Source organism: Fringilla coelebs, assembly GCF_963513975.1.
Source record: "Fringilla coelebs genome assembly, chromosome: 8".
NCBI classification, from domain to species: Eukaryota; Metazoa; Chordata; class Aves; order Passeriformes; family Fringillidae; genus Fringilla; species Fringilla coelebs.
The window spans coordinates 29,480,805-29,507,880 of record NC_140066.1 but is presented as its reverse complement, the minus strand read 5'-3'; the positions used below and the strand labels follow the sequence as shown (position 1 = coordinate 29,507,880).

General features: G+C 39.9%; 1 protein-coding gene across 1 annotated transcript; it reads right to left on the bottom strand.

Annotated features, from left to right (window-relative positions):
* On the bottom strand, positions 1 to 27,076 carry TRUB1 (TruB pseudouridine synthase family member 1). Its single transcript, XM_084210550.1, has 8 exons — positions 26,919 to 27,076; positions 25,240 to 25,332; positions 21,917 to 21,972; positions 8,807 to 8,888; positions 4,451 to 4,523; positions 3,161 to 3,300; positions 1,999 to 2,055; positions 1 to 624 (listed from the first exon to the last, which is right to left on the bottom strand). Exons 1-8 carry the CDS (start codon positions 27,058 to 27,060, stop codon positions 410 to 412), a joined length of 858 nt encoding a protein of 285 aa, XP_084066676.1. The 5' UTR covers positions 27,061 to 27,076; the 3' UTR covers positions 1 to 409.

The following is a 27,076-nucleotide window of genomic DNA, read 5'->3' as shown; positions in this document are numbered from 1 at the left end:
TCCTTTAAGCCATGAGAGACTTGTCACCATGGTATTTCAGCATTTGATTACCAGCTGCAAAGAAAAAGAAACTTTTTTTTGAACACATTTATCAGACATTGTTGTATATATTTTTTTTATTGATGAATTCTCAGCAGCAGCCATCTTGCACCCTGAAAGTTCTTTAAAAGTCTATAAAAATTTGGCATCAGTTATAGTGTGCAAGAAGGAAAATAAACAATCAAGAAACACTTAGCACTGAATATTTTCAGTGCACATTCTAACCCCAGGAAACAAAAGAACCATTTCTCTTGTGTTGCAGTTTGTCACCTTCCCAGCAGAGACTTGTAGATTTACACAGGAGGCGAGGCAATCCCAATCCAATCTTAAAACATCTCGATCATCCAGTCTTTTTCCTTGATCCAACTTATCACTTATCCTCACAGATCACAGCAGTTTCACCAGGATGCTCTGTCTTCAATTTTTTCCGAGCTGGCTCTCCCAGGAGCAGGGCTGTGCAGTGCTCCAAGGACTGAGCAATTTCATCAATTGTCCACTTGTCTTCGTGCAGGGCGTGTTCCTCCAGCGTGAACGGCCCCTGCTTGGTGCGCGTCAGCTCCTGCACCGAGGCACAGGTGGAGAGCTCTGGAGCAAAGGAGGAAAGAGGGATTGGACAAAGCACATGGATAAACTTTAAAAGTGTAGCTACTTCCAGCTCACTTAAAATGTATTTTTGTATGTAGCCTTTTCCATTATTCTGCTTTGTTTGACAAGGAAGGTCATGAAGATTCATCACTCATTTGTATCTTCTTAAATTTGACCCAAGGATGTCCTTTGATTTCAATAACTGTCCAGTGTAGTAAAGAGTTCAGAATCTGACAGGAAGCTGTCAAGAATTTTCCCAGATTTAGATCAGAATGGAAAGTGAGGAAAAAATGTTGTAAGATGTAAGCAGAACATTCTGCATTCTCAAGTGACCTTGAACTATTTTCTACACATTTTGAGGCCTTAGCACTTCTTGCCTTCAAGAGGTATTTTTAACATTTTTATCCTGTGCTGCCTACTGGGATAACAGAAACTAAGATAAGGAAAAATAAAAAAATATATACAAATGCTCTCCTATGTTAAATAAATACCAGCAGGACATAATTACATATCGAGAAGCTACAAAACATAACAGCAACAAGCACTGACTTGTAAGCACACAGGTACACTAAAATATTCTCTCCCATCCTTTCTGATACAGGAAGGTTTTTATTTCATTTTCAATTTTTGAAAAGAAGCCAGCCATGGACAGACTTTATCTTGCTTTTCATTAAAGGGCTAAACATAAGCCAGTATGCTCAGAAGGCAGTAACAGAAACTTGGACTTGCCTAAGCACAAATAACAACATTGAAATTCATAGGGTTATTCCACATTACTTGCCTTCCTACAAATGTATCATTTAAAAAAAAAAAAGTTAGAAATGGATTATCTATTCTCCATCATGCAGTTTGATAGATACAGAGCACAAGACAAATAACCCTGTGGGAAAGCAAAACTATTCACTGTTCAGGCAGAGGAGAAAGAAAACACTCGAAAAATCATCACCAGTGTGGAAGTCTTTCCAGCATATAGGGTTTATTATGTGCATGGTAATGTTCTGTGCAATCTGTTTTCAAAATGTGATGAATAATGTTTAAAAAGACAGTATCTTTCTTCTTCTCATCCTTAATCTGAGTTAGCTTTAACACATGAAAGAGAGGGGAAAAAAGTCCCCCCCTTGCCTTGCATTATCTTTCTCAGTGCTATTGCTTGCTCCATTTTTATCAGCTCGCCCCCAAGGTCCCTGGCAATTATTTAGCCATCATTCCCCCATGCCCCTAAGGAAATTACCTGAGTATATAAAAACAAGTGATAGCACTACAGTTCTGCAAAATAACACACAGGTCTAGATACTCAAGATATACAGAATGACAATTTTTTTCCACAAACACACACTTGTTCCTTACATTGTCATGCATTTTTTCCATGCCTACCTTTGCCAATGTCATTGACCAGGCTTCTAACATAAAAGCCACCACCACATTCAACGTCTGGAATGTAAAAAGTGACATAGTAAATTGCCAGTGCCACGTGAAATCTACATAGAAGCCATGCCCCCACATAAATGTAAAAATGTGCTAAGCAAACAACCCAGTGATAAAATATTTATAGGATGCAACATCAATTATTCATCCTGGAACATATGTGAGGGTGAAATTGCTAAGCTAGACAGGAGGGAAAGCAAATAAAATGGCAACTGTACTAACTCACCAGGATTTAAGAACCTGCTATGGTATGTTAAGAAATGTTTCAGTCCTATTCATTTTAAGCAATTCAGGTTGATTCCATATTTCTAATGATGAAAGCAAGTTATTTTAAGTATAGCCTAAACTGACTGTCAATGCTTTTCAGATACTGCAGACAGGCAGCTCCATTAAAATTTTAAAATTCACCTTTAACTTCCACTGCTCTCTCAGCCCTTCCCCCTCTGCCAAGTGATCAGCTGCTTGTCACCCAACCATAAAGTAAGGGCTGAAGTCACACAGCACTGAGTTCTGTCACTCATACCTGCTCATCATAAAACATCTAGTCCATCACAGGACTGGGGATCAACTGGGCAGACAGATCAATGCAAGGCATTATCTTGACCTTACAGTAGCATTAAACATTTACAAGAGTATTTTCTGGTTTATTTATTAATATGCTTCTTAAAACACTAGCCAAGTTTCTTGATGAATGACAGAAGGAAGGATAAGATACTGCCTCCTCAACAAGAAAGGGGTCTGACAATAACTGAAACTGGTCCTGAGAGAGATGCCAGCAGGTCTGGGAATCTGTGTGAAAGAATGGCAAAGTGAAGTAAGCAGACCTGAGAGAGGAATGAGCTGGAGGTTGCAAAATCATGGACAGATGCAAATAATCCCCTGACCAGTCTCTCAGAATTTTGCCTCACTGAGAGATTAGATATAATCAGCTTAACTTAAAACCAAAATACGGTGCTTTTAATACAAAGTGAAAGTCTCTGCACATGGGCTCACACCAAAATAAGTAGCTGAGTGAAATGAAAACCATTTCACTCTCTTAGTTCCATTCTGAGTGTAAATAAACATTAACAAGCTGGGAGCATTGCTCTGTGTAATAATCTTTGACCTTTACCCAGTGTGAACAGTGGTGGCTGGAACTGCTGGAGAGAAAGGCTGTACACTCTCACTGGCCGAGCAGGCTTTGCTTCCACTGCCTCCCCTCTCTTCATCAGAGTTGAAAGCCTTTCTCCATCCTTCTTCAAAGCAGAATAGCTGATCAGACAGAGCATGAAAACGTGTGTCATAGGGTTGTAATAGAACAGGCTTCCCATTCTCCAGCTCCTGGTAATATTGTACTAGGGTAGCACACATTTTACAACTCTCCAAGTACTCACAAAAACCCAGCGAGTGCTGCTGAAATCTCTTGCACACAGAATCATCCCATTTACCAGTAGCTACATAAACCAGAAAACAAGAGATGGCCTTGTATTTCTCTCTTGCTCTATGATTTAAAAGCATTTTATCACTCACTTTGCAGTTTATGAAATAAAAGGGTTTCTATAAGGGTTACAACACTTGCAGCTGCCTCTAGCATCCTGTGTCTCAGCAGTCAGCAGGGCACCCTCTGTTTCAGTGTTATATTGAGCTGAGCAATGGGAGTCACTCAGGCAACTCCTGTAATTCAACACTGCCCCTTTCCTTGTCCCACACCTGGATCTCCCCTGAACAGCAGCTGCCATGTTCTAGGATGTTTAGGGAGCCACTACAGAACCAGAGAGAATGATTTCACTCATTACATGGAACTTTATCCAAAGCTCCAACTTTGGTCATGACCACAGAAAAATCCAAAAGGATCTTGCTCACAATTTTAGGGGGCAATTTGAAGCAGGCCACATGAAGCAGAACATGTGGAGCATTACTGACCTTACAAGGCTCACACTGGAACCACAGTAAGTGACACATGGCAAATGCAAAGGAAAGCAGGCTAGCTTAAACCAGGCTAAGTCATGCCCATTGCCAGCTACTATGGCTCACCTGACCAGATGAAATTTGCTAAGCTACAGAAGCTCAGTCATTAACCACTCATTCATACTCTAAGTTTTCAAAAAACTAATTCAAAGTCATTTAAGGCACTTCCACAGAGATGTCAGTGAGACTGGCAGACAGAAGACAAGCCCTGCAAAGCTGTTTAAGACTTTTGCTACTTTACATTTACCCAAAACACCCACAGACTCCAGGTCACCATTTGCGCTGGATCCTCAAATGGGCATGACCTGCACTTGCAAATGTTAAACTCCTGACTGCCTGGCCTCTATCCTCTTGTCAAAATGTGTCTTAATACTTCTGAGAGAATTGACTTCTGCTGGCAAGCCCTGACAACCGAACACAACTGACAAAAGTGAGTGAATATCATGGAACTTACAGTGGGGGAACCTGCATGATGTCCCCTGTGAACTTTCGCAGAACATTTTCAAGATCTCCTTTTGTTACCTGGTCTGTGGAAAGAAAACAGTCAGTATGTTAGTATTGATTATTCACATGGCACTAATGGCATCAATCACATTCTGCAAGCAGACACAAGTAAGAGTTCCCTCTCTTCAGAATTTAGATGGGGCGAAAAACACCAAAGAAAAGAGATAAAAACCAGATTGTAGGCAGGAATGTGAATTATCAGAAAAGGAATGGAACAAACTGTCCAAGGTGATCAGGACAATCTGGATACTTTCAGAAGGACAGAAATCCTCCTTAATGTTTTCTTTTGTAATTCCCCTCTCTTAAGGCTGCAAACTCCTCTTTCTTGGAAACAATATAAAAGCTACAATGTTTAGAATATTCTTATTTTTTTAAAAAGCACCAAAACCAGTAAAATGCTCATCTAACCCTGGGAACTTCTCTCTAAGAGAACCTAACTGCAGGGAAAAACACAACAGATTATTAGAGAACGAAACCACTGGTGTAGAAAAAGACTTTATCTAAAAGAACACATCAAAATTTCCCTGTCAAACAACTAACCTGCAAATGTACTCTGGGGTATAGTTATATATTAAGTAAGGCAATTTTACTAACAAAATTCTGTAAAAGAAAGACAGCTGGTTTGGGCAATGTACTTTCTTTTAAGAGTACACATAGACATCTGTCCCACTTTTATTGGAAGACTATAACCTAAGTAGCTGATTGCACTGGTCTTCTGAAGCAATATTCAACAGAAATTACATTCATTCCTAATTTTTTTAGAGAGTGCAAATATAAGATCTGCAATCACAATGCACTTCAGTGCATTTCTACTGTCTAGGGTTTGACTAGCCCTGTTTCTCATAAGTAATATTTAATTAGTGTCATCCCTGCTAAGCCAACAGCATTCTGAAACATAAACCAACCAAATTTATTTATCAAGCCTTCACTGTATTTTGAAACAGACATTTACTTGCAAACCTTAAAAGCCAGATGTACTTCATGCTGCAAGTAAAAAAGATGAGATTTCTGTTCACAGCAGCTCTGGGAAATGATGCTCTGGTTCCTCACTTCTATAAAGCACACTCTGCAGCCTCAATGGCAGATGCTGTCCCTAGGCCCAAGCAGCTGTCCCAAGATGTGTTATTAACAGCAAGGTTGCAAAGCACAAGGCACAAAACTCTGAGATGCTGAGAGAGACCAATTTACATCACAATACAGACTAGGAACAACAAAGTCAACTGTACAGTAACTGTGAATCTTTCCGAAGAGTTTCTAACATGGTTATTTAAATCTTGTTTCTATTTAATAACATATCACACCAAAAGTCAGCATGGTGGAAAGTCAGCATGACCCAGCTCCATGACAGTGATCCTGTCAGCCTTCTTGTGAACCCCAGGTTGCTTCAGGTTAAAATTCAGTATTTAAAACAAGCACAAGTGCCCCTTGGAGTTCTCCTTCCAATCTTCACCCCATGAACTGCATTTGTGGCCAGGGCATTTAATGAGCCACCTGAGTTCAGTTCTGGCTCTGATCTCATATTCCCTTGACTAAGAGGCCACATGTGGCCTCTGAGGAAGTCACTCATGCTACAGGCAAGAATGTCTCCTCTGTCTCAGGAGAAAATAAAAATTCCCATGTGAAGAATGATGCATTAAGCCATTAACAAACAAGAGTTGTGTCGTGTGTTCTCAAAGTAAATATTTACAGATGCATTTGCTAAGATCTGATGTGCTTTTGAGCACTGGTGACTATTGACTGATTTTCCTGCTACAAAGGAAGGAAAATAAAGTTACCAAACCAAAAGGTGCCATTTTGCCACAACCTCAAAAATCCTTCACTGAAGGGTGATTCTGCCCTGTGCTTGTTAACAAACTACTCCAAAAGAGAACACAAGAATTATCCATGACAGTGTACCAGAAGTTCAGCACATGACCCATGACCTCAATTCAGTCAGACCCAGCACAAATTATTTGAAAACAGACAAGCAGAAGGACTGGAAGGACTACACTATTCAAATGATTCAGGTAGCTCTATTGAACATATATTTCAGTATAATCATCAGAGACTGAGAAAAGCCTCATTAATTTTGATCTCCATGTCTGGATATAGCCTGTAGGCAGCTGGGAAGAAGTGGCTTTCAGAACATACATTCTTGTACACAGTCACAAATATTAAAAATGGGCTACTAACATTAATATGCTCAAAAAAGCATCAGAGGAATACTAAATGCTATTTGCTTCCAAAGTCAGCATCTGACAGCCTGGCAGCAGTATGAAACCATAACCTCATTTCACAGGGAAATGCAAACTGGTTGTCTGGTAAGAAACAAAAAGCTATGAGACATTCAGAAGGGGTTAAAAGCAAGGAGCTCTCTTCAGTACATCCTGACATTGTGACTAACTGTACAGTGTGCTTCCTAAGCTGCTGTCTAGGGACACTTTGAGGACTAAAATGTAACACTTCCTTACAGTTAATACAGCTGGCAACTTTCTGCAGGCACTTTCCTCAAAGGTTCCAATGAAGTCACTCAAGAAGAGTTTTATACATTTTACAAACTGGTTTAGTGCCCTTTCTCTGCACTAAGACCCAATCCTGGATGATGTTGGCACTGCAGGATTTGTATTCCCTTGCTCTGCTTTCCAAGGATCCTTGTAGGTGTCAAAAGAAGACTGAAATTACACTCAAACATCTGGTTTGCCTTTTCTTGTAGTACCTATCAGGGTTAGAAATTAGAGATGGTGGGCCAAAGACAGTATCCTGCACAAAACCAAATTGTTTTGGAGAAGACACTGGAAAAGATGAGGAATACAAAACATGTAGGTACCATGGAGAGCAAAAAAGGAGTATCCATGCTCTTTTCTTTCTGAAGAAATCACATCTGACTGATTTGCACCAACACGGAAAGCAACCGAGATCAATGTCACGAGCATTTCTTTCAGCCATCACTTTAGGCAAAAGGAAACTGCACCCCAAACAGCACTGCCTCAGCAATGCCAATGCTGCTCTTCGTCAGACCATGTGATGGACTGGATCATGCAACTGATCTCAGTTTAAAATGACAAGCAACTCAAAAAAGGGGGGTGTTTTCAAGCCAAATCAGTTCCCCAAGCACACAGCCTAACAGAAAGGTGGTGCACAGAAAGCACACACCACAACAGAGGTGGTACAGAGGTGGAAACTGCTGTAACAGGAGCTGGGGGGAGAGAAACACACATGAAAATAACACTCTAAATCCTGTCTGCAGTAAACAGCACAAAATGAAAAAAGCAAAATTAGTGTTTCAAAAAATGGATTTTTATACAGATAAATACCAAGAAAGTGAATCATCACTTCATTCAAGCACCATGAGGCATTGGCAACTCTAACACCATGTGGATGCCCAGGCCTCCAGAAGCTTAGACTTAGAGCTTGATCCTGAAGCATAAATAAATGATCCAACATATCTGAATAACATTTCCTAGTAATTAACACTATCAAGAACGTGGACAAGAAACTGTGCTTGTGTGCCTCGTGAGAAAAGCAAAAGAAAGGAGAGTGGAAGTGAGAAATGAAATCCAGGCTTTTCAACACGCCATTAAAAAAGATTATTTACTTCATGTACCTATTACCAGAATGTCAGACGTGTAGAGTTGCTAAGCAACTGCTTACCTATTATTTTTTAATTTTTTTCCCCAAGGTTATGAAAGAACTGATAACAAATACATTTACTGTGTTACTGCACTGTTTCTAAGATGCCCAGCAAAGCCACAGTCAGGATGAGTTCTGAAGCTTTATACCCTTGCCCTGTGCTCTATCAATCAGAAAATTTCATTTATTAAAGATGCAAGCAAGACCAAGATCTGGAAGATAGCCATATATAGAATGTAGTTTATGCCACCCTCATTAAATGTTAAGCAGTCTGTAGGTGAAGTGGTGTCCTAGAGGGAAGATCCAAGTACCTTATTCCTCCACTGGCCTTAAAGGGTTTTACTACAAGAGGACTCCTGGGACTACACTCTGAGAAAGGAAAATGTTACTGGACACAGCACGTCATTTGTCAGCCTGTCAAAGATTTAAAATGACACAGTCCTGCCCAATTCTATTTCCTCCCTCCTAATCTAATGCCTGGTTTGTTTTTTTCCAGCAGAAATGAACACTTGCGTTGGACATAATTGCATGAAGCTGGTTTGAATTATATGAGCACTGAAGTTGAAGATGAAATAATCTTAGTTTAATTTCACATTTAAACTTAATTCAGAGTCCCAAACATCTCTTCCGCTTTCCTATGACAGAAACCACTAATGCCTTCAAATTACATTGAGTGTATAGATACATTTATGCTTACCATAAGGTTTTTCTTCAGTTACTTTTCCTGTAGCATCTAATGTATCAGTAGCCTTGCCCAGCATTCCAATGGCAGTGTACTTCTGGGAAGGAATAAGAGAGATTACTGAGTCAAGTCTTCAAGGTTGTTTTTTAGGTTTTTTTTCTTTTTTCTTATTTTTTTAAGGTAAAGACTGCAACTACCAATTGCTTCAAATCAGAACAAGAAGAATACTGCTTAAGTGGTAAATCCAGCAACTCTGGGGTAAGCAGAAGTCAAGATGAAAAAACATGGAATCAAACAAAAATTAAATCCTGTATTACATGTGCCTGTGATTTCAGTTTTAGAAACCCAAGGAAGAAGCAACATGGAATCTAATTTTTACTATAAATACATCAATACCATAAAGAAAATAATAGGGTAGTAACATCAAAGTCACTGTGGGGTGTCAAGGTTGAAGCAAGGCACAGAGGAGTACCCTTCACAGACAATTTTTCTGTTCCTTTGCACACTTAAAAAAAAAAAAAAAAAAAAAGACACAAAGACCTTCACTCGTGAAAGGAAAACACCCACTGCCAAGACAAAGCATTTCAATGGTTCTGCCATGAAATGCAGGGATATGCAGTAGCCTGATGCTGCAGTGAATTCCTGAGATCTGGCAAGGACCTTGTGACCAGCACAAGGTCATTGAGTAACATTTCTGTTCATTATAAGTTCTCTGAATATTTGTTTCAGGATTTTTCAGGGTTCGTCTCTAAAAAAATCTTCAGGGTATGTGTCTGTAGTTTGCAAGAAGGAATCAACCTGACCCCAGGACAGCAGCTCTTGTCCCTACATTTCACCTGATGCTCTCCTTTCCCACGTTTTCACCCTAAGAACTGCCATGCTCTGAGCATACAGCACAACCTGCTGAAGCTGACAGAGGCTTCCCCTGCACCAGCCACTCCATGACTTGTCACAAGGCTGTCAACACACCAAGGCTCACTCTGTAACATGAGTCTGAGTCAAGTTTAGGGATTTGACCCATTGCCTATCCCATTCCAATCACCTCAACTTCCCTATGGTAAGTCCAGAAGCCTTCAAAAAAGCCTGGGAGAGAAAAATTGGAATGTTCCTCTATTTCCCAGCAAGGTTCCTGTGAACTTACTCCCAGCTGAACTAATACAAATCTGAGGATATATCTTCTAGAAGCTGGCTGACCAAACTCTACTGGAACACATCCAAAGAGGCATAAGCACTAACATTTTACTGTGAGAAGCAATGCATCCTGCTTCATGTACTTGCAAAGTACAAACAAGCTCAAGTAATAGCAGTGTAGGCATATAAATCACACCCACACCACTGGACTAGTAAGACATGCCTTGATTTTGTTCCATGTGACAACCTGCCACTTCAATGTATTTCTTCAAGCAACTGCTGCAAAATGGAAGCAGCAGAAATAGTCAGACAAAAGGCAGCAGAGTGCAGACTTTAACATAAAAATAACTGTATTCTTTGCTTACTTCGTGTGCTGGGTTGGGCTGGGAATACAGAGAATTTTCTTCATAGTAGCTGGTATGAGATTATGCTTTGGATTTATGCTGAAAACAGTGCTGATTACACAGATGCTTCCATTACACTTATTAAACTGCCTTTATCACAACCCATGAGGTTCACCTTTTTTCTGATTCTGTCCCCATCCCACTCCAAGGAGTGAGCAAACAGCTGTATGGTGTTTCAGCTGCCTGCCAGATTCAACCACAATACCACACTGGGGCTACCTTTTCCCTAAATATTGCAGATGTCTGATAACTCTGCAAAATTAGGTATTTTAAAATAAAATTCTCTGAGTTTTCACACTTCTAGAATGCCTGAAATAATAAATGAAACAAAGAATGGATGAATGCTGCTCCACAACAAATATTTAAATAAACTTCAAGGTATATTATCTTTCACTACTATATTAGCTGTTAGGACCATAAAACTGACTGCTTTCTCAGACATTTAATGATCTGGTTCTGAACATTTAATTGCACTGCCAGAAATACACTATTCAGCACCTAACCTAGAGGTTAATAAAAACATGTGAGCAGACCATCATTATCCTAAGCATGATGTATGATCTTAGCAGTTCAGTAAAATTCTAAATCTGAAAATTTAAAAACTCTCAGTCTGTCTTCTGGTGTTTCCAAATCAAAATACTCATACTACTTCAGTTTAAATGATTTCTTTTCCTTCAATTCTAGTTTTGGTTATCTTGCTTTAGGCTATCTGCTACAATAACATGTTATATTTGATCTGCCAGCAATAGAGAAATAATGTCTCATCTGTTAATATGAAAACACGAATGGCATGAACAATACAATCTAAATCTCAATATTTCCTCTTTAATTTCTGCAAAAAGACCAAAAGGTTTACAGCTTGTAAAAAGAACATCCTTAAATGTTAGTCACAAATCCCCATTCTTTACAGGAGCCTTTAAAGAGTCACAAAATACTCAAGCCAGAAATGCAATAATCTGCAAAGGAAGCTGTAACAGGGTAGGAAATTAGGAATTACAGTTGGTTTATGATCAGTCTCTGGAGTGCCCTTGGCTAACTACAATTATATATCATAATTCTTACTTGCCACTGGATAAGGTTTACTTCTTTCCCTTTAGTAGGGTGCAGAACCTGGAGGTTGCAGAAGATAACAGGAGAGTCCAGAATTATTTGTGTCAAAATTCAGCATTAACACTCTTTAGACTCTCACTCACACTGCCCTCAGAAGCACCAATGGATTCTGAGTCATTTAATAAGTGTTCAGTGACCTTTTCTCACCTGTGTTGGCAATCATTTATTTCTTCCAGTTTTATGAAATACATCTAGGGGCATTCTTCCTGTACTCTCAAATTACAAATCACTGCAGGAACACAGACAGAAACTGCTCACAACACTCTTCCTTCAACCCACTCAACCCAAAACAAAAAAAGCAAGGTAGTAGGTGTTGCAGGCAGTGGCAAAGCCTGACAAGTGCAGACTGTGACAGAAAGAGCCCCTATATTGCAGCTCCTCAGAGAGCATCCTGCCAGCCCACAGCCCCTACATCCTTGCCCTCTACTCAACTCAAGAGACCAGGACCCAAATCACTTAAAGATTAAAAGCAACATCTCAACTTCCCTATGGATTGCACAACATGCAAGTGCAGCACACTAAAAGCTAAAACCCAGCATTCCCAGTCACGACTTAAAAGTGCTGCAGCATTAATTCCAACACAGAGTGCTGGGCTGGTCCCAGAGCAGAGCCTCACAACTGTACAACAGCACCCTGAGGACAAACAGACCTTTCTAAAACTATCCTGCAGCAGGGAATGCCTGTGTCTCTCAGCCAATCACAAAACTGCTTTATTGAAAAAAAGAAAACCATTATGGCAAGTGAAACAAAAGGCAGCGAAGTGACCAGAAGTCCTTGAGTATAAGCAGCTCCACCATTCACAGTGAGAAGAAAGCCTTAAGGAGATGCTTTACAGTGACAATCCACTGCACTCTGTCAATGATAATGCACAAACTCTGTCACACAGACTGGGGGATGTGCTGGATGCAACCCCAGCAAGACCAGACACACAGTGAAATGAAATGCTTGGGTGGTTGTGCATGTGCACCATACCCACGACAAGAAAGAAATACACCATAAAAAGCCAGCTCTGGATAAAAAAATAGGATTACAGGAATCTATAAGAAACAAATTACAAACCTCTAATAAATCTCACCGGTCTTGGGAAGAGGAATTTTGTTTTAGTGTCACAACTACAGGGCACAGTCAACATTCTCACAAATAACAAACCATATGTTTACCATAATATTTTTAGCAAGAGAGTAGCTATAATTTGGCTTTTTTATTTTCATACCCAGTTTCAGAGAAGTGCTTAGACTAGCATAGAAAGAGAAAGAATATCTATAAAAAGAGAGAGAATAAAAGCAAGACTTTATCAGCATACATATTTAACTAGGAAAGGGGAAGAGGAGGAGGAGGAGGAAGAATCCCCTCCCACTTCAGGGGCTGCACAGCCAGCAGAGTTTTCAGCTGCACAACCCCACCCAGGGGGGCTCCAGGAGGCTGAAGCCCCTGGGCTGACTGCCAGGCATGTCTGCCCCACTTATCAGTGCAAATGCCAGACAGACCATGCAACAGAGCTTCTCAGTTTTAACTGTTGAGACATCAAGGTTTTATTTGGAAAGAAGCCAGAGACTTGAAATCTTAAATTATAACGTGTTTTAAAAGCTTTTTCATACATGGAGAAGCAACACTTTAGAAGAGCTAGACAGAAACACAAGTAATTACAAAACAAGGTCACCAGTAGCTGTCAGGAAGATTTTAAGATGGCTCCCACTACAAGAATTTCCCAGGCAAGCAAGCTCTCTGGAAGAGGCAGTTCATAAGAGTTCATCCAAGGATGACCCATTTTCTAATCACAGCAGCAACTGAACACAGAAGTGTAAAAGAAAAATAAATAAATTAAGGCTACAATCCCTTGTGCAAGAGACTGAAAGCTGGGAAAGAGAAGTCATATTCAAGAGAAACAGAAATTCAGTTTATGTAAACTGATGTCTGCGTGTGGTTAACAAGTTTGAACATAAACAAACATAAAACAAGTGCTCTAGAGAACCTGATGGAAATCAGGGGGAGCACACAGCAGTCAAGCACTGATCAGAATTAGTGCTCCTGTGCCAAAACCATTTGCTCTGCACTTACAGATTTGTAGACTTAGGCCACTGAGACAGTGAAGAGGCCCTAAACTCTCAGTTTTGTAATGGCATTCAGTTTGTGTTCAATGATTTCTAAAGCACAAATAAACAGTTCTGAATTTAATATTTACAGAACTTATTTTGCTGTTTGTATAACATTAGCAGCTACCAGTGGTTTCCAGTATGCTAATCATCCACCAAAATGGAGAAGTGCATGAGGTAGACAAATAAGCTGGAAAAAACCCCAAGGGTTGCCATAGTTTCAATTATTTTCCAAAACAAAGCACTCTCACTAAGCAGATTCCAATATATTAAGAGCACAGAGCCCTAATCTCTTAAAAGCAGGTTGCACAGAGGGTAAAATAAAGACTGCAGGATGAGGGAGGAGTTTCATGTTTTACAATAGAGAAAATTCAAAATTATCAAACACCAAACATGACCTTTTGATATACATAAACATTTACAACTTCTCTACCATTCATTTTTTCTCCTAAAAAAAAAAGCTGACTTTGTGCTAAGCCTGCACTAAATTGCATTTAGTGCTGGATGCTGTAATTGCACTGTCACTGCTGAAGAACTATCTGATCTTTACTTTGTGGACTAACAGGATTTTCTGATCTCTTATGTCAGCTTATTTTAAAGAGTTCAAACATTATGGGATGCCTAGATTTTTCATGAGAAGGGAAGGACCAGAAGCTCCTTTAACAGGAACCCAAGAGAAGATACTTTGCCTGCAGCTCAGAGAAGCTTTAAGGTGTTAGCTAAAAGCCATATCAAATTTAAATTTAGGAGTCAGAGGGAGTGCAGGAAAGGGGGCAGGTGGGAGAACAGTGCCAACAGTCACAGGAACACTGCATCACATCACCTGAGACAGCACCAGGCCACACATCACCTACAAACACAATGCAGGTTCACAACATCCCAGAGGGGATGCAGGTGAATGTGCAAAGGTGGCTGTTTGAAACCCACAGTTTTTTTATGCAAACCTTTCTGGCAACTGCTCTCTGTGGAAACCTCCCTCACTCATCAAAATGTCTCAGGTTGGCTCTTAAATGTCATCCTCAGCTTTAGTATCTGTTCCATCATTCTAGTGCCCATATCACAGATAAAACAAAATAAAGAAAGATGACCTCCAAATTCTACCTTGGAAACAGAGTTTTAAGGACATACATAATTCTCTGTTCAGAAATAGAAGCATAAAAAAACCACAGATAAAATTGAATGCATGAAAGTCTTTGGCTGAATTCTAAAGCATTGCTAAGGCCAAGATGCAGCAAACTCTAAAAGGCAGTGCTAAGAGCATCTCCAAATTACTAGAAATGAACACTAGAGAAAATAGTGTAGAATGGCTAATCTAAATTGGTTACCATTCTTTTTATTTTCTGTTATTTTTATGAAGAATGAGAAAAAAGCCTTGTCATGTTGCAGTAGTGATTTTATTAATGAATCCAAGCAAGAACTGCACAGGAAGCACAGCCATATGCACAATTATAGAAAGGTCAAGACAGAAGAAAGCACCACTGACCTCGTGAATGGAAGAACAGGAAAATCACACCAGAATATTCTCTTAAAATATTCAGCATTTGGGGAGGAAAGAGCAGCACAATAGGTGCAGTCTCCTCAAGATTTTCAACAGTTTAAAAAAGAGTGTGAATATTAATAGAGCATGAAGCTGAGCTATTAATAGTTTAGGCCTCTGGGGTGAGCATAAAAGAGACTTGAGCACTAGACAGCATGTTCAGCCAGCTTACTGATAGTATTACTGCAGTACAGGATGCATCTATACTATTCAACAGCTTCTTCTTCTTCTCCAGCTTTGTTTTAGAGATATTGGACAGGGCAGAAAAGACAAGATATTAAAATCAGCCTCTTCTCCAATTATTTGTTACCAAAAAAAAAGCAGGTTAAAAAATTGTATCATATGTTTTGCAGTAATGGGCAATTGAAGATGTTGACAGTGTATAAGGCTATTTCATCCCTGTAACATTTCAGCCCTTCCCAATTCCTGCATCCCCCACTGTCCAGGCATAGCATTCTCTCAGTGCAACTTGTTTTGTACAGACACCAAGTTTTGCTAACACCTTCTACACATTCTCAAAACACAGCAAAACCAACCTCATTCATGCATTTCCCCAGCCTTCCTTTTTGTAAGCATTTTCCTTTTGACATAATAAGGAAGACAATCACATTGTCTTCAATGTGATTTCAAAAACTGACACTGATCTAATACATGGAGGCATTTGGGGAACAAGAAATTCATTGCCAATAAGGTAAAATAACACACAGGACAGAAACCAGTGCCAAGTTTGCATACCCAACAATGGGTCTCTGAACCAATATCCTCTGCTCTAGAGAGCTCATGGAGTTATAGTACAAAGTTTTGGTTCTGCAAAAACCTTCTCAGGTGCCAGTAGTGGTTAAAAAACCCCACCAAACTATTACAGCAATTCCTAGATGCAGCTGTTAAAGGCCACAGACATTAAGTAGGACAAGTTTTATTAATAGACATCTTTGCACTGAGTTGTACAAACCTATGAGGAAGTATTCCTTGAATGTTTGCACAATAGGATAACAAATACCACAGAACAGAAATGTCAAGACTTCTCTGTTCTATACCTATATTTCAGGAATGTAATATACTTCCTCAAAATGGTAACTAAATGGGTGAAATTAAGCAACCAGTACGTGTCAGGAAGAATTCACCTGGCCAGTCTACAGGGGCTGAAACACATCCATCTGCCCATGGGTCAACATCTCTCATAAAACAGTAACTCCATCTCCAACCTGCCAGTCCTGTTCCTCAAGGAAAACACATAAAACATCTTTCAAAACAAGCCTGGGAACTAAAATTTCATAACTCCACTGAGTTAAAAAAAAACCCATGGACTCTAATAGAGATATTGGATTTCAGGCACACTATGATGGTATCTCACATTAACCCCTCCATGTGCCACAACACATCATTTACCAAGCTCTCTCCTTCCCCTAGGAGATAACCTTATCATCTCCTTCTCCCCTCCTCTACTTCCCTTGCAAGGAAACAATAATTTCTTTGGGCTTGAGCAAAGGCAAAGCAGTGATATTTTGTGTAGCTACAACCCATTTTTTTAAAATGAGCAAGTCACATTCTGTACTTTATTTGTTAGCTCTCCCACCTCACTACAAAATGTAATTCATTAAGACCCTTGGTTATTCTGGATGGGATACCATGAACAAGGAGGTGTGAGAAGGTAAACCTGTGGCATAAACCATAGAGTGAAAAATGACAAGGTACTGCAGATGAAAAATTTCTGAGGTAAAAGGTTAAAGAGCAAACAAACCAAAAAAGACAAATACTACAATTTGCAAGCAAAAGCAGATGAACACAAGCATGGTGGGATCTGAAGAATCATCAAGCTAGCAGTAAGTCCTCCTTGCCTTGTGCCTGTGAGGTTGGCTGATCCATTGTAAACAAATCCTTGTTGCCTTACTCAGGAAATAAAACTGTTTTCTTAATGTATTTTATTAAAGCAGGTCATAAAATGTAGCCTATCTTAGTGGAGCAGTCTTGGGATATTACCTATATAACTGCTTGCCACACAGTATTGTTTGCAAGCCATACACACAAGCATTACCTACTTTTTATTTCAGAAGTGGTCTAAAAGATACCTATTCCACTAAGCTCTAAACAAATCAGAAATATGCTCAGCTTTAAAATCTATGGCTTCTATTTTATACCTGAGAGATATCCAAATACCTAGATTTCTGTACCATAACAATTAGTCTAATAAAATTATTACTACTACCCAAAAATCTTGCCCTTCCAAGAGAATTTTAATAATACCAAAATCTGAAAAGAAAACAGAACACATCCCTATGCACTGTATGAATAAGTGGGTTTGGTTCCACCAACTCCAAAAGAAATCACAATAAAGCACAGTGCTCAGCTGGTGATACGCTAGAGAAATTTTTAAGGCTAAAAGTAAGAGCACAAACCACCAAGAGGATCCTTTGAAAGGAAAGTCAACTCAATTTTCTTGCACTTGCAACTCAAAAATGAACCAGAGCACAAACACTGAAATACACTAAAAAGAAAAAGCAACAAACCAGCACAGTGAGGCTATTTAAAATGAAAATTAGAATTTCAAAAGAAATAGCACTTACACCATCATGGTGTGCATGTCAATGTGCAAACACACAAATGTTGGCAGAAGAATAGAGGTCTCAGAGATGCCGAGTTCTTATAAGCCTCCTGAAAACAGACAGATAGAGGAAATAAATCTATTGCAGCTTCTACTAAGAAGGGTCCAGAGGGAGCCCCACTGAATTACTGGATACCAAAAAGTCCACATGGGGCTTTGGTGTCTAACGAGCTGTAAACAAATGAAGTCACAAGCAAAGGCTTCATTAGTTTTGCTGCTTGTAGAACCACTGGATGTGCTTTCTAATGCGTTATTAATTCATTGGACTCACTGCCAAAAGATGCAAGCAAAGGACTTAATTTAAAAAAAAAAAAGAATTCATGGAGAAAGCCTAAAGTATGAGAAGTTAATAATAAATAAAAACTTGATTTTAGAACAGTAAGGTAATCACAGGAGTTAAAGAAATAACCTTGTTTATGGACACTTTGTTCTGCAGGATCTGCCACCCCCTCCAGAGGAACAATTTTGCAATACACAGGCTCTAATCCCAGAATCACACTGCAAAAAGTAATTTACATGTCTCAGAAGTTCTGCTAGGTGATTTGAACCAATTCCTGCTCAGACAAGCCCTCTCTCACACCATGCAAGTGTGACTGGAAAGATTTAAAACCTAATCACTGATCTAGCACTCATTTTCCATCCAAGATGCATAAGAACACAAATTTTAACTATTCTATGATATGAAAGTTGTCACATATCAGGTCACAGATGTATTTTCATTCTGCCCATAATCTCTTCTTCCTTTTCTAGGCTTTGAGAACACTTGGAGCTTGGGTTTTACTCTACTGAGAGGTTTGGCTTTTTTTTTTTTTGGACAGCTTTATTCTGGAGAAGACACAACTTTTGAGATTAAATTTTCTATTTTAATCAGTCATTGCCCAAGCTTGTGCCACCACCACAAAGTACTCAGGGAATTTCCTTCACACTGAGCACTTGGAGAGGTACTTTGTATGTGGACCATGAAAAGAAGTTGCATTCCCCAGATAAAACCAATATACCCCAAGCTTTCCATTCATGGAGAGGCAGGGGTTGCAAGGACAGTTTGATGGATGGTGAAGTTCTTCATTCACACTTGTATGACTAAAACTCTCTTAGGCTGAACCCAGGTGCTATGTCACTGAAAAATAAGCAAATTAAGCACAGAACTGAAGTCTGATAGTTTCAGTTATCCATAAAGGCTCTATGTGTTGGGAGACATCTCCTCCCCATGGAAAGTATTAGATTAATGAAGAATTTCATTGCTTAACGCTTCTGATTTTTTGTTCTCTGATTAGCCCGTGATTATTTCCCTCATTGCTTCTATGTACCAGCACATTCTCGTAGATGAGATGTTTTAAATGGGACTACCCACTTTGGAAACTGTCCTTCCATTTTCTAAACCATTTCCTCCCAGAAAAACCACACTTCTGCATTGTGTTTGAGACAGGCAAGTCATACCTAAGACTGAATTGTTCAGAAACAATTTATCATGCTAAATATTGGTCTACCCCCATCATATTAACTTTACTGGTGAAGCACGAGATTTTTTTTCTCATTCTACCCTATTTTGCCAACATGGTAAAAAACCCAAATCTTTTAAAATCTTGAAGTGCAAAACATCCAAACAAGACCAAGTGCAAGTCCCAAAACAAGGAGAAAAAGTAATTTTCCTACGGAACATCTATTAAATGTTCAGTACTTAAATTCCAGATCCAAGAGCATTCAGCTTCACCCTCTTACTTGGAACATTTGAGACAAAAAAAAGCAAACAAACAAAAGCTAAGCCAGCTTGTACATATTTTTATTTCTGGACAAATATAAGAATTCAATGAGAAATCTGGAACACTAAGCAGGTAGTTTCCCTTGGCTGTACATTTATGTTTGTCTTGAGTTAATTCCTAAGGAGGTCAAACCAATGAAGAACTCAGTTTACACATCAAGAACTCTTTGCAGAACATGTGTGAGTTGCACACCAAGGGATAATGCTCAGAGCTGCCACACTGAGTCAGGAAAGTTTCACACAATGTTTGGGGAAAAGTCAGAGCCAGTCCAATTCCTGGCAGAGTCACCATATGGAGTTTACTGCAGTATCATACATTTTGGCCACTCCACATAGCTCTGCTGCCAGCAATGATAGACTGAACTGTTTCTTTACAAGCTGCATTCCTAGAAGCAAACAGTAAATCCTGGCCAGAGAGGGTCAGACAGCTCCTCTGAATCTTTATAATAACAAAAGGAACAAAAGAAAAACATCACATTTCAACAAACACTTCAGCATCCAAAATAGCGGGAAAAAATTAAATAATAGTATAAATTCCAAGCACATGGTACGGAAAGCAAAAAGATACTCAACCCTATTTAGTCATGAATGTATATCTTGATACATTATGACTTGTCAGTGTGGTCAAAAAACCCAACAGGCAGACATCTGTGAGAGATCCTTCAACTTCCTTAAGCCTCATACATGACTGCATGCCTAATTTATTGAAGTACAAATAGAAAATAGGAAGGCAGAGACAGGAAAGGCTCCAAATAAATGCTGCAGATTCCATACTTGGCATGGATGTCAGGTACCTTACACAGAACAGCTGCAGTGGAAGAGCTGCTGAGCTCTGAGAAGATCCATCTTTGCCTCAGTGAAGCAAGTGCCCAGAGCCATGTAAGGTCAGGGATGGATCTGCCAAGGTGGCTCACCAGGCTGCCCCCACGGCACAGTCTCCCCTCCCTTGCCCCTGAGGAGCAGCTCTAAGCCCCTGTGAGCCATCTGGGAACCAGCTTTGGCTGGATAACCCTGTTATGGGCTACAGGATTTCACAGTGAAGTTGCCAAGGAACCTCAGCATACCCTCTCCTGCCAAAAAGGTAGCTGTTCCCACTGAGAACCTCACTGTGTTCCATCACAGCTGTTCCCACTGTGAACCTCAGCTTAAGAGCTAATTCAACTGCTTTACATGTTTTTAAATCAACAGTTTACACATTTAGCTGTGCTGACTTAATGTAGCTGAAGTAAATCTATGACTTCTTCTAACTTAAAAGTTCTTTCAAAGGAGGTGTCAGGTGGTAACTGCTTACATTTCCAGTGTAAGTCCAGCTGTTTACTGCATGTTTCAAAACACAGATGCCTCTGAAATGCACTCATGTAAACCAAATGCAAACCCATTACAGCCAGAGCAGAGACTGGCACTGCCTACCTTGAGTTTGGCATCAGACTCTACAGCTATGTCCTTTTATCCTGGTTGTTTTCTTTTCTGTCAAATTATTTGCCTCAGGGCTGAATTGAAGATTGTCAACCAAATTCTACCTTTAAGCTATCAGTTCAGCAGCTGTAAAAGATCCTAAGTGTTCAGACTAGAAGAGAATGGGAAAAATGGCAGAACATAATGCATTATTGACTTTTCCTGCATTCAAGATGAAATTTGGAAGGTTTAATTGATTTCTACATCTGTCATTCTTATCTAAACTTCTCATGTAAAAATAATGGCTAAACCCATGGAATTTGACTTGTGAGGAAGGAATCAACACTGGGACATTACTCTTGGGAGTACTTGCACTTTTTTCTGTACGTAATACCTAGAACCTGGGGGGTAACCAAAGTAAAATTAACACAGTAAAATTAATCAAAAGCAGCAATGAACAAAATTTCTATCTGTCAAGGCTCTGGTCTGGATTCCCTCCTGCAGCCACAAGGCTTTTGCTACCTTTGGCTTCTCACATGTGTCCCTTTTTGGGTTTGTAGAGCATCCCTCTACAGCAGCAGCAATGCAATCCAAAACACTCTAAATTCCAAAATGTGCCTCTTAAGGCCTCATGGTATTTGAGAAGACAGAAAAGAAACAAAGACCATCTGTTACTTCAAGCTAAATAACAATGAAGTTATCTACACATAAGGAAAATTACCAAAAATTGAACTGGCATTCACAACTACATCCCCAAAACATCAGTTTCAGTGCTACCTTCATTAGTTTTTCTTTCTTGTTGTTTTTTTTTTAGTACACTAAATAGTATAGAAATCTTCCTGTAAAATGGTAATTTGGTATTTATTAACACTTCTTATAAAACTGAGACAAAGTTTTTTAAATAACCAGTCTGGACATTAAAGTCTGACTAACACATTTCTGACTAACTGCAAAAAGGAGCTGAAGTACACATCTGAGCTAAATATGCAGCACGGTTGACATATTTACATGTTGCTTCAGCTCTTTACTGACAGAAAAGAAGAAAACCAGCAAACAAAACCCCCTGCTAATACAAGTAATTTAGCATTCCTTACCTTGGAACCTGCCAACATAGTCCCCAGCATTTTTGTTCCTTTTCCAATACCAACCACTGCAAAGAGAGAAGAAGAAATCCTACTTCAAAACAGCCCTGCAGCTCCCTTTTTCAACACCATTCAATACTAAATATTATGCTAGTCAGAAACTCAGCCTTTCATGCTCTGTTAGCATATGAAGAGAGTCAACACTTTTTTGAGAAAGCATCTCTGATGTTCAAACAACATGGAACTAGTGAAAAGAAAAATGTCTAAAGCAAAAGATAAATAACTTTCATCTATTGTTAAAATACTTTAATTCAACTGCTACATTTATTTATCTTTTAATCACCAAAGAAATGAAGAGTGCAATTAACATTGCCTCTGGTTGATGAAGGTTATGGCTCACCAATAAGGAATGAACCCGTCACTGTAACCAAATAGTCCTTTTAAAGGTTGACAGTGACCAAGAGTAATACAGCCAAGACAGCATAACAAAATTGTTTATCAGACTTGCAGGAAGAAAGCAAAATAATCAAAAGGTCCAACTGCCTCTTACTGTGCATGCACAGATTACAGTTATTTCAATCTTAACACCAGTATTCTAAAAAACAGCAATCAGTCAGCTTTTCATAAAAGAAAGACAGAAAAAGAGCTCTATTTTATATTTTACTTTAAAGCTTTTTACAAGATGCTTGCCTTTAAAATGCTTTCCTATTGATTTTTCCACATACAGCAATCTGAAGAAAATTTTAGAAGGAAATTAGTTTTGTGTACAACTCATAGAATGTGTAACAGATTATGTACTTTATTTTAATAAAACTAGAGGACTGAAGAGAGCTTTCAGGAAATCAGCTTCACGTTAACCAAGAGCCAGGACCGAAAATATCAAACTGAAAATGAACTTTGAAAAAAAATTTTTTTTTTACTTGTGTTCTAATGCTTCTCAATTTTTATGCTCTGAGACCCATTAGATTCCTCCTTGCTCTCAATTACTACTCCTCTTATTCCTGAGGGTTTTCAGTCACACATGTGCTTGTGCTCTCATGCATCTTCAGTTCAACCAGTTCCTATTATTTAACAGATAGGAAAGAGCTGCAAGAAGGCTGAGAAAAGGAGATAAGCACACAGATAAGACTTCATAACCAAGCACTTTTCTTGCAACATGATGACATAACTGACCATAACTTCAACAGCTGAGCTGAAATTTGCTGAAGAGTGTCAAGAGAATCAATGGAATAATTTTAAAGAGACACTGAATGCTTTTGTGAACAAGATACTAACACTTTTCTCCATTAATCATCAGCTTATGAAGAACGTGTTATTGAACAGTGACATAAACCCCACACGAGAGACTACACTGAATGTAGAAAGATTGAACTGAATTTTTTTTTTTTTAGACTTTTTCATGTTTTCTTCTATTGTGGAAGCATAATTCATTACTGCCATATAAAAACAAACCAAATACAATTCCCATCACACACCAAGAAACAGCAAGCTGGAACCACAGCCCCAAAATAACACCAAAAGAAGATATTCACCAAGACTTGACCTTGCCTTTCTCTCACATGTCATAGATCACTGACCTCTGCCTCCAAGGCCCTTCCTCATCTACATCTGCTGTCAGTAAGAAATGAAATATAAAAGTATGTTTTCTGATAAAGAGCACTGCTCAGTGATTGGCAGTACACCTGGCACACTAAGCAGGACTCTGTATCAATTAATTCCCAGGACAAAGTTACAGACATGCAGTACATAAAACCTGTGAGACAGCAGTACAGATCAAAAAGGGTTTCAGACAATTTAGTATTTCTGTCCATGAGGAAGGAAAGCCTTCTGCTCCACCACTCCATCCTGAAAAGCAGCCCACACATTCTGAGTAACTTGTTTCTCTTGTATCCTTTCCTCTTTCCTCATTACCTTCCCTGAACACACAAGAAATCTGGGCACAATCCCTTTCCCACTCCTTTCCAGTTTTGTCCCTTCCAATGTAGCTACCATTGATTTTTTCCTGTATGTTTTGTATGGCAGTGGAATGAAAGATCCTATGCCTTTTTTCAATCCATCCACAGCTAATTAAGGTGATGTGCTTCTCTATCTACACCAAGCAAATCAAGCCCAAATACTTTTTGTCATGCCACAGAAGCAGGCTCTGGAGACTGCTGGGTACCAGAGCAGTTGGAGAAGCAATTAAAAAAGCACAAGTGATTTTGCTTTTCCTATGGATCAATGCTGTTGACTTTTCACAGTGAGAAGCAGCATGCTCAAAGGGAACACCTTTGTAAAAGGAAAATGTCTGCTCCAGGAATGCACACTGAATTCTCTAGTGAGTGGCCACAGAGTACAGGAAATTCAAACCAAAACAGGCAGTGCTCCATTCTGACCTAAGAATGTCACATTCTGCCAGGTTCACAAGTGACAATTACCAGCTACAGACCTCTAGCAACACTTGAAGCAACCAACCTCCCCTTGAAGCTGAATTCTTCTTGACAGAAGTCATCCATGAAAACTGAGCATTTACTTTCAGTATATACTCAGAGTTGTACCTGTTTATTTTCAACAGCAAAAATGTATTGCTGTTATTTCTCCAAGCCAAGGAGAGCTACAAGGTTATGGTCTGAGCAAGCTGTAGTCTGCATGTTACTTATCAATAAAACTGCTGGTGACAAAGTATGATGTGGGAACAATCACATCCACAGCTGAGAATTTAACACCAGCAATTGACACATCCTGTTCTTTAACAAAACAAAAAAAATCAATACATGGATTGGTATCAAAATTAAAATAAAAAAAATATCTTTAAAGATTCCTCTTTATGAAGCAAGACAGGACAGGTACCTAAGTTTTTCTGTGCTGAGCTTCAAGAAAAGCAGCAGCTGAATTGTTCTTATACATCTTTTTATTTTTGATAAGTATTAGCAGCCCTAAAAGTTCCCTCAAAATCCCACAATAGCATTACCTTGAGACAAAATAATTTAACAGATTATAATGACTATAAATCCCCAGCTTAAGTTAAAAAAGCCATCAATTTCTCAGGTACTTTATAATTCATTACACAAGAGTTTGTATTTTACTACATGTAATAACCCAGAAGCTATTTGAGGATTTGGAAGAGAGGAGAGAAGGCAGGAAGGAAGAATACAGCCTTCTGTTAAGAAACATGTTACATGCATGTAGAAGTGTACGCACAGGAAATTCAACCCAGACCATTCTTCCACAGTAATCAGTCCTTCCCCCAGAACCTGCCATGTGTATCCCAAATTGTTCCTCCACCTGACTTCATGTAGGCACGAAAATGTCTCCTGAAATCATATTTTGATGACTATAATTATGTTTTTCATTACCCAGAACTCCTGTGGCTGCACTGTCCAAAGTTCCTCCATGTCCAATTTTCAAAACCTGATTTCTTTTGTTCCCTTTTGTTTGCACACCAGCTTCTGCAAATAGAAATTAAAAGGAAGCATTATAAAATAACCTTAGAATGTAGGAAAAATGGCACACATTTCCAGACTGCTAAAAAAAATAAAAATCAAATATTTAAACTATTAATTAGCAGTGTAGAAATTACTGTACTGCTGAAGACCAATGATTAATTTAGATTTACTCCTGTAAAGGTATTTGCAAGGTATTTTCACTCACATGCTAGTGAAGTCTCACATACCATTACAAGCAAATTTTTGGAAAGTACTGGTAGCAAACCTGTGAAGTTTCATTAACAAAGCATGGAAGAACCCACAGCACAATTCCCAAAACATCTACTACACACAAACTTTATGCTACATATTCTGAGCCAATTCTTCATGTATTAACTGCCTTATACTGCGACATGCTCATTTCCATATTCACAGCCCTATGGCAACTCTCCAGTGGACTGAACTTAGTCACTGCTGCTTTGAAGTGTCAGTGTCCCAACCCAGCAAACTTCCTATACAGCTGATGACCCCAGGAATTTTGCAGAGTCCATATCTATTATCTCTCCATTCAGGGAACCTGATTCTTCTATACAAAGTGTGTGCCCACACTATAGGTTGCTACAGAGTAAATCAGGCTAAACACTCACTAGTCTCAAAGTATGTTCTCACTTCATCAGCAAGTGCCCAAAAGCCCAAACTAGATCAAGTCCCCATATCCATTATAAAACGAATCTAGGCCATAGTCGCTCACACCTTTGCAATAATCTCACTTTTTTTTTCCTTAATATCTGACTGCTCAGAAAGAGCAGTTTAGCAGGTTCTGCAGACTTTCAAACTTTTTGAAACGTTATGGTTTTCACTCCTATGGTGATATTTTTTTTAACGGCAATAGGCAGAGGGACTGCAGCAGAACATCCATCCTGCCAGCGCTGTGCTGCAGAGATGCTCCTGGCACCCGTTCTGGCAGATGGGCACACGCTGTCCCTGGGACCCTGCCCCAGCTCTGCAAGCTGCCCGGGACCCCCTGCACTGTGCCCCGCAGGACTGGAGCTCCCTGCTGCGGCAAACCTCATCCCCATCCAGTCCCAGGGCTTCGTCCTGCTGTACCTGGACGGCAGCAGGGGCCTGCCACAAGTGGCCTGTGGTCAATGTGGTGTCACAGCTCACCCCGCAGTGTGACCAACACTGTCTGCCTGGGACAGTCTTTCCTTAAAGGCCTCCAAGGACACAACTCCACCACGTCCCTGCGCCACCCAACTCAATGCCTAATTGCGCTTTCCGTGAATAAATTCCTCCTAATGTCCAACCTGAACCTCCCCTGGCGCAGCGAGCCAGGATATACCCAGGAACGGCTCCATTCTCCAAGGCGGGGCATGCCATGCCTATGAACTACTACCAAAACAAACAAACAAAAAGCCCACAAAGAGAAACTAAACTCCGCTTATGCTCCAGTTTTCTGAGCGCTGAGCAGAGGATCAAGTGGTTTGCCGGGAGTTGTAGCTCCCGCACCCCAAGGACCGCACACACCCGGCCCCATCCCACAGCCGCGCCGGGCAGGGCGCGCCTGGCCCGGACTCTCCGGAGGTGGCGGCCCGGCCGCCGCCGCTCACCTGCCAGCAGCCTCTCCTTGAGCAGGTTAAGCACGGCGGCCGAGGTGGGTCCCTTGGGCTTGCGGACGGCGAAGAGCCCGCTGAGCGAGAAAAGCTTGTCGGCCGCGCGGCCCAGCCCGGCGCCGCCCGCCTCCCCCGCCATGCTGCCGGCAGCGCGC

Excerpts from the sequence above, each read along its gene's own strand:
- TRUB1 (XM_084210550.1), bottom strand. The coding sequence starts at position 27,060 with ATGGCGGGGGAGGCGGGCGGCGCCGGGCTGGGCCGCGCGGCCGACAAG. Across the intron at positions 21,973-25,239 it reads TGCAGCCACAGGAGTTCTGG|TGGTTGGTATTGGAAAAGGA; the intron begins GTAATGAAAAAC and ends CTCTCTTTGCAG. Across the intron at positions 3,301-4,450 it reads ATCATGCAGGTTCCCCCACT|CTATTCTGCTTTGAAGAAGG; the intron begins GTAAGTTCCATG and ends CTGTCTGATCAG.